Source organism: Pteropus alecto, unplaced genomic scaffold (genome assembly GCF_000325575.1).
Source record: "Pteropus alecto unplaced genomic scaffold, ASM32557v1 scaffold22, whole genome shotgun sequence".
NCBI lineage: Eukaryota > Metazoa > Chordata > Mammalia > Chiroptera > Pteropodidae > Pteropus > Pteropus alecto.
In genome coordinates, this window is record NW_006434839.1 from 1413978 (window position 1) to 1422560 (window position 8583).

At 45.8% G+C, this 8583-nt stretch overlaps 1 protein-coding gene across 1 annotated transcript in view; it reads right to left on the reverse strand.

The window, feature by feature from the left end:
• LOC102877890 (transmembrane protein 178B) overlaps positions 1–7054 on the reverse strand; it is a 104571-nt gene extending 97517 nt beyond the window's left edge. The window contains exon 1 of the mRNA XM_025045844.1: positions 6967–7054. Coding sequence (XP_024901612.1) covers positions 6967–7054 — 88 coding nt within the window. The remainder of the gene's footprint in view (positions 1–6966) is intronic.
• Positions 7055–8583: the final 1529 nt, after the last annotated feature.

Sequence of the window (8583 nt, forward strand, 5' to 3'; positions counted from 1 at the left end):
TGGCTGCATTTTTCCTCACAGTCAAAATTAGATTAACTAATTTCAGACTGCTCTCTCCCTAAATTACAATTGGCCAACAAAGCCCAGAGACGGTTTTTTCTTCCAGAAACCCATCTTTCTTCTAATACCTGCCTCTCCAGTCAGAATGCTGTTCCTTCACAGCCTCCTCACCGCCTGCCTGTCTGCTGGATTGAAAAGTCCAGCACCCTTTAAAGAACCGCAGGTCCATCATCCATCTGACGTGCAGGTTAAATGCAATAGATTCTCTAGCTTTTTCAGATGGTAGTTTAAAAGACCTCCACACAATTTGGGTTTTATTGCAGAAGAAATTTTGATTCACTGATTCTGTGATCCTATTCGCATAATAAAACAAAACAATTGCTAAGTTAAGGAATAAATCAACGACAAGAAGATCAAACAAAAATCCGGTAAGGCAAAAGCCAAGATTGTAGCTAAGACAATAAATGAAAATACAAAGACCTGGCTAGTAAAAATCTCATGAGGAAGCAACAGAATATGCAGCTTGTTGCTAAATGCGGCAAGATCTTTTTAAATTCTTTTCTTCCCCAGCTAGTGTGAACGTTGTTTTTTTAAAGTTCTGTGGTAATTAGATGCAGACCTTTGGAAATTAAATTTTGAAAGGTTTTATGACAGAGGCTGTTTGTGCAATCATCTTTCCTAGGCAACTACTGTGACAAAGCAAGATCGTCAGGGCAGTTTGTCCCAGGGTTGCGTTCATTATACACACAGGCTTCACTGTCAGCAGGGTGACGCGGCAGGGGGCGGGCAGTCAGGACAGGGAGAGGGAAGGCAGACAGGAAGCGGGGAGGGAGGAAGTGGAAAGTAAGAGACATGACATGTTGACTCGGTTTATGTGCCCAGACTTCATGCCAAGAGCAGAGAGGTGGTGAGCTGGACAGGCCCGGGAGCACGCTGGCCCCCCAGGCACCCCATTACCACAGCACTCTCGGATATGAGCCTCCTGCTGCGTGGAGCGTGATGCTGGTCCTTAATGATAACTGTTTTTGCACAATGTGGCTCCTCGACACAAACCAGTTATGTCATCTGCTATTCCACTAACCAACGGTGGTCTCTGCCCACACCGCGGGAAAAGCCGGCTCTGCTGGGTGCCCTGCCAGGCTGTGTGCTGATCTCCATCATGGCGCAGCCAGGGGCACTGCCGAGCGGGGTTCTCATCTTACACCCTCGCTTTAGCATCTACGCAGCGTCATGACTCTCCTCCCTATTATGTTTAAACCGCATGGCAAACCTAGGTAGAACCTGATCGAGAAGATTCCTTATGGGGAAGGAGACAACTCTCTTTTTCTTCGTGACTAATTGAATTTGAAGTAGAAATTTACTTCCTAATAGAAAAAAAATTGTAATTCTATTTGTGTGTGGTGTGTGTGTGTGCGTGTGTGTGTGTACACACACACACAGAGATGCCCATAGCCTATATCTGAGGTGGCTGGAGTGAAGACAGGGAGGAAACACAAATAATCACCATAATTCCTCCTCACAAGGTGCTAATAAACCAGGAGCCTTACACAGCTGGCCATGAGTTAAGCCTTAGAGGTAGGTACTGTCCTAAGAGGACTTTATCTTTCAGGTGACATTTTAGAGCAATTCGGAAACAAGGAAGTATGGCAGCAGCACCAGGATTGATAGATAACACCCAAGGATTGTTGAAAAGGATGGCGAAGGTCTTTATATCTTAGTATTTTTCTACCTGCTTTTCTGCAGCATGATGTACTGTTTTCCATGTCATCTATTTTGGTAAAGAGCTACTTTTGATTAAAATAAATAAATGAATAGAAATTTCACAGATCTGGGCCACTTGCCACAAAACAAAGTGAGTTTCTTATCTTCCATCACCTGGGAACAGGATGCTCAAATTGCAGGTCTCATTTGGTTAACTACTCTCTAAGCTTGAAAATATCCATCTAATGTTAAAAGTGGTAGTTAATATTAAAAAAAAAAGCAGTAAGGATATTTTAAGTAATCATTTATAATTTGATTTAGTACTTAATTAAACCAAATCCCTTTCACTTTTTTGCTTTGTAAGATAAATATTAATTTCCTGACCACATCAGATCTCTCTTTGTATTTTCTATGAAACTCTAACCATCTGTACCAAACCGTTACCTAGTGACAAAATCACCTAATCATAACAAAAATCACTTAATACTTGAATATCGAAAAGATAACAGGACCTTAATGCACATGTCGCAAGTTATGCTGAGATTACTCTATCACTCACTGAAACAGTGTCATCTTCACTATCTCCTGGCAAGAGAAGAGATCAAGCCCTATTACAGTGAGGACAGAAAATAAAATTAAGGTGAAAGGTGACATCCTACTTTTCCAGAATCTCTCCAAAAAATCTTTACTACCAATCCCAAATTGTTAATATTTGGATTTAAAGATTTTATAACAGAATTACCAACTTGCCTTCTAAATGTATTATAAATGTGAGATTTCTGATAAATAACCTATTAAAGTACTACTGATAATGAACGAATGCCGATTTGAGCAGGGAGGGGTAGGCTGAACTGTAGCTGTCTTCTATCTATCAGTGGAAAATGGGTGGGAAGAGGGATCGTAGGCAAAGTACTAACAGAAATGAGAGTGCATCTGCAACTGTTTACTTTAGCACAGTGGTCTTCAACCTTTTTGGCACCAGGGACTGGTGCTCCTGTGAGAATCTAATGCCTGAGGATCTAAAGTGGAGCCGAGGCAGTGATGCTGGCGCTGGGGAGCGGACGCAGATACAGATGAAGCTTCGCTCACTGGCCCACTGCTCACCTCCTGCTGTGTGCCCGGGTTCCTAACAGGCCACTGACTGGTACCGATCTGCAATGTGGGTGTTGGGGACCCCTGCTTTAGGACATAATTTCTTTCCAAGTTCTTTTCCTAACACGTTTCTATGCAATGTGCTAATTATGACTAGCTTTAACCTCTTCATAAGAGGAGAGCCTATTTCTTTACTGTATTTTGTTAGCCATTAGTTCAAGTTCATTAATCACCAAATGGGTCATAGTCGGAGATGTGGTAGGGCCCTCGTCCATCTCTGTAACTTTACAACCAAGACCACTAGAGAGTTTGCTGACTTACTCTAGGTCTCACAGCCAGCTAGTGGCAGAGTCATGGCTTAAAGCCAGGTCTTCTGATTCCCAAAGTTCTAAAATCTTACACTCTCCGGTGGTTTTCAAACCAATCTGTGAATCTCTAGGGACCTGAGAGAATGGGATGCTGGGCCTTCTTGGTCCATCTTTATTAGTTTTACATATTGGCCTTCCTTCAAAGAGCTATTTGACTTTAAAAAAAAAAAATCCGTGGCTTAGAAAAATGTTTAAGTCACATTTAAAATTTTTCTAAGTAAAAAAGAAATTTCTAAAATATGTTGGGAACTTATCCTGACTCTCCATTATAGAGTAGAATTCGATATAAGTGGGATCCCTTAAAACACCACCTGGAGTTTAGTGACTGATGAGCCGCAGGACCAGGGGTTCAGAGCTTGGGCCCTGAAGTCTGAGATACCGGAGACATGCACTTCCATCTCTGTGACCACAGGTGAGGTACTTAACCATTCCAGCCCTCAGTGTCCTGGTCCGTGCAATGGAACTTACAAAGCTTTACAGCATAGAAGGTTGAACGAGATAATCTGCTGCTGCTGCTGCTGATATGGTCACTTTTGGGCGATGTCAGCTACATGTTAACACCACAGAATAGAAATTTAGATCAGCATATAGTCAGGGGCCAATATAATCTGTATTTCCAAACTTATATTAAACTGCCTTACCCCCTGTAGTATGACTACGTAGCTTTACTTTGCTCCCAAGGAGGTTTGGAGCTCACAGGCCAAGATCATGGACACTCGGTGTGGCAGGAGTCAGTGGCTTGGGCCGCCGGCCCCACAGTTATCTCTACAGAACAGGCAGGAGTCCAGAGGTTTAAGGAAGTTTTCCCATCACAGCTGTGTCCATATCAAGCCTGATTCTGAGCTGGGCAGCTGTGAGAAGGTCACCGGCCCGGGCACCCATCTGGCCTTAGATTCTGTGGTTGCACATGAGTCCAACAATAGGCCAGAGCTGGATCTGGGGAGTGCAAACCAGGCCTCTGGCTCTAAAAACTCAGTCAGAATCCAAGGACTAGTTGGAGATCGCAGAGGTGTCTCGTTTTATTTGTTCAATTCAGCATAACACACATTTAATGTGTGTGGCCTTGTCAGATGCAATGCAAGGTGTCAGTGGGACAGGGATGAATCAGACTCCTCGAGGGGCCTACGTGGTCCAGTGATGTGAGAACGGGGTAGGGCAGTGGTTCTCAGAGCGTGCTTCCCGGACCGGCAGGATCAGCATCACCTGGGAACTTGTTAGAAAGGCACATTCTCAGGCCTCAGCCCAGACCTACTGAGTCAGAAACCTTGGGCCTGCGCCGGGTATCTGCGTTCTAACAAGCCTTGCAGGTGATTCTGGTGCAGCTAAAGCCTGAGAACCAGAAGGTATAGGATGTGTTTCAGAGGAGTGGCTGGACGTGAGCAATGACAGACAAAATGACCTTGGCGTTCCATCAAGGCAGACTGTGTGCATGACAAACACCCTGCGCATGAAGAACCTACTCGGATGAGCAGAAGAGTCAGTCAAGCTGGGAGAAACGGGAGACTCATGCCACGCGAGATGGTCAGTTTTCACAGCTCACCGACTGCAGAAACGCAAATGGAGAAAAACAGGAATGGCAGAGTCGTCCACAGGTGAGAAGAGTTTTGCTTAAAGTTTTGTTTGTTCTGCTCTCCGTCCAAAAGAGGAAGATTAACTTAAACCCGCCCTAAAGAGATTCCTTATCAAGGAAGGGGCTAGGCGGCCAGCTCAAGGAGCACCACCCTAAGCTCAGAAGAGGGGGCTTTATCACAAGGATAAGGGAGCGTTTATACAAGGAGCAGGCTCCTGTCACTGGCTTAATAGTTCACTCATCCCATACCGGGAAGGTTGGAACCAACGACACCAGAAAGTCTCTTATTCCTCTTTCATTCGACTATTGTTTGTTTTTAAGTCGTATTTTTGAGGCGACTTGTAAATTTTTACTATGAGACACTAGAAAAGTCAAGACTAGTTTCTGGAGAGACAAAAAGTCACTGGAATTTCCAAAGGGTAGGAAATGTCTCAGTTTGTGGTAGAATGGGGCTGGGGAAACCCAGAGACAGACTCTGGAGCTTCTCAGGACAGGAGCTTTGCAATCATTTTTTCCTTTTTGTCCTAGATGGAAGGAGGTGCCTCTGAGATCAAGTCCTATTTTCCCTAGGTTGAATGACTAGAACAATTAATCACTGAACCAGCAGACTTGAGAGCTGGCAGGGACCTGGTGGTCACTCTGCCCACCTCTCGGTGCCTGCACACAGCCGCCCTCCAACCCCTAGAGATGAGGGCACCCCAATCAGAAGGCGGTCAGTCCACTTAGAAAAGTCTTCCTCTCGGGTAGCTGAACTAGTCCCGTTTTCCTTAGAAATGAGACATCTGCGTGCCACCTTCAGACTTATGAGGCGAGATGATGAGCAATTCAAGAGAAAAACTCTGGATTATGCAGTTAAAACAAGTGACAAGACAGAGGCAAAACCCTGTCCCTTTTCCTCCTGCATTTCTGCCTCCCCGCGCCTCTGGCCTCTCTAACCATGGCGCTTAATGAGTTAATGCAGTAAAGTGGGGGAGAGGAAAAGAAAGAAACCCCCATTTCGTCTTGTTTTTTAATCCTTAGATGTCATCTTATTCCTTCATTTTTGTGGTCTTTTGTCTCTGCCAGTTCCCATAGCAACAACAGCCAGCATGCAGTTTGCCTCCTTCTCTCCAGCTTGTACACAGAGAACTCCAAACGGAGTCAAAGCCGGCCCTGGTTTGGGAAGAAAGTAGAGGATTCATTTCCTTCTTATTGATGCTGACATGTGGATTTGTCATGAAGGTGCGTACTTGTTTCTCTGTGTTGACCTCACCCAATATTTTTTGGCTGCTAGTGGTTTTCTTAGGGCTTGTCTTCCTTCTTGATTTGGAGGAAGGGAGCAGTGAGTTTCATCTTTAGCCACGTACTGGAGAGCAGAGAGATACATAATTTGAATAATATTGAAAAACTGAGGGGCAGCAAATGATCTTGTAGAAATAACAGTATGCAGTATTCAGTGACCCGCCAATCTATTAGGCAGAGTTTCATGTCAGGATGATATTTGCTTTCGCTTTATAACTTTAGTGTTTTCCTGTTGCAATGCTCCCTGCAAGTTTTGTGCTTTCCTTAGATATTTTTCTGAAGTGAAGACTGTGCAACCAACAGGCGCTGGTATGGCCACAATTAGGGTCCTCTGAGAAGAACACATCATTCAATGAGTTTTAACTAAGAGTGAAATAAGCATGATTTCACTCCTTTAAAAAACATAAATCCTTATTTAAATGTTACCGATATAACTCTACATACCAAAGTATAATAACGGGAATTACAGGTGAAATTTCTAAAGCAGGTTCTTAATAGAATGAGATACTAGTTCCCTGTTGCTGCTATAACAAATCACCACAGATTCAGTGGCTTAAAACGACACAGACCTACTGTCTCGTAGTTGTGTGAGTCAAGAGTCCACAGTGGGTTCCACTGGGCTGAAATCAAAGTGCCAGCAGGGCTGGCTTCTGCTGGAGGCTCTTGGGGAGAGTCTGCCGTTTCCAGCTGCCGGAAGTGGCCTGCACACCTTGATTCACGGCCTCTTCCTCCATCTTCAAAGTCAACCGTGCAGCATCCCAAACCTCCCTCCGATTCTGGCCCTCCTGCCTCCCTTCCATAAGGACCTTTGTGTGATCTTCCTGATGAAGGTCCTTAATCACATCTGTAATGTTTAGACATTAGGACACGGACAGCCTGGGAGCCATCACTGTGTCCACCCCCACTGTAACCCTTTTCACGAGACCTGTCGCTGAGTACATCTCGGTTTCTGACCTTCGACGTGGCCTGACTTCTGAATTCCGTCCTTCCTGCAGCGGCTGGTTTCCCAGGCGCTGACGAACTCCCCGCCCTCCGCCTGCATGGCCCTGGACGCCCTGTGACTGCACCCTGACACACACTGCCTTCTCTCCCCATCTGGCGACCGAATTCCTCTGGAGACAGCTGCCCTAACCTGCCCCGGCTGTGCAAGGCTGCCACGTCGAAGCGATTCCTCCCCGACTTGGACCCCTGCCCTTGGAAGGAGCATCCCTCCACTCCCGAGGGCCAAAGAGAAAACAGATGGCCCGGAGGGTTGCTACGGCCTCCCCCAGTCTGGGTCTGAAGGAACCGGCCCACTCAGGGTTTCGCAATGCACATCTATGTGTTAAAGCCACAGTCCCCGCCCTCCGGCACACAACCGTCTTCTCTCTCTGACACTTGTCGTGGAAGTCCTTATACTTTTTTGAAATAACTATTTACATTTTAACAGATAGCATCAGCTTCCTACCATTGAGATAAGCCCTCAACGCACAACTATATGCAATGCGTGACAAACGCCCCCAAAGCAAACATGCTTCCAAAATCCGAGAACTTGTTTCTAAAATACACAGGCACACCTCGGAGATACTGGGGGCGCAGCTCCAGGCCACCGCCGAAAAGCGAGGGTCTCAGTGGAGCGAGTCATAATCTCTCTGCTGGTGGAGGGTCCCGCCTTCGATTTGTAAAAACGCAACATCCACGTCCTGCAATAGGGCGAGGCGCAATCAGAAGAGGTGGGACTGTACTGGGACTTCGTGTGTGGCAATGTCACCGCTGCCCAGCCAGGACTGGGTCTGAGGGCTGGGAGAACCAGCCGGTCACCCCGTGCACTCGCCACAGACCACGGCCACAAGGCTGGCAGCTGGCCAGGGTGAGAGTTTGGTCCCTGCTCTGCCGGAAACTCCTGAAGTGTCAGACGTCACGGACGCGCTCACCGTCAGGCCGTCCGGACCTCATGGGCAGTGCGGCACTGGCGCTCGAATCACTGAGAAAAGATCCTCTTTCTCATTTTCTTTTGCTCTAAATAACGTGAGAAAATAGATGCCACCCTCTGCCTTCCTTCAGTTGTTGTCCAACGTCAACTAGAAGGAGGTGCTCTAAGGTTCCCGCAGTTTCCGTTATTAACGATCTCAATGAGATGTTTCCGGCCGGGACGACGGTGCCCTCCAACCTGAACCCCAAAGACTACTTTCACATGCTCCCTTGATTTCTAGGGAAGAAAACAAAGTTGGGAGAGAATAACAGGAAATGTTGAGAGAAAGCTCAGTTATGTAGTTGACTGACTCACTGCATTTCCCCACTGATTATAACCACTTTTAAACAAAATAAGGTTGCTAGTGAAGGTTTTAACTGCATCGTCACCAAAACACTACTTTTCTTCCCCTGTCTTACACTTTTATTACTTTAATTAATTTCTAGCCAGAATTTCCAAAACAACCTTGCTTTTAAAAATACCAAAACATCTTGCGGTATCTGTTGGATGCCTCTCAAAAATTTTCTACCTCTACTGTTGGGAATGAACTTAAAGTCTTTAATAAAGCCAGCATGGCCTCCTTGTTATCAAAATGACAAAGTGTGCACCAACCCATGTAA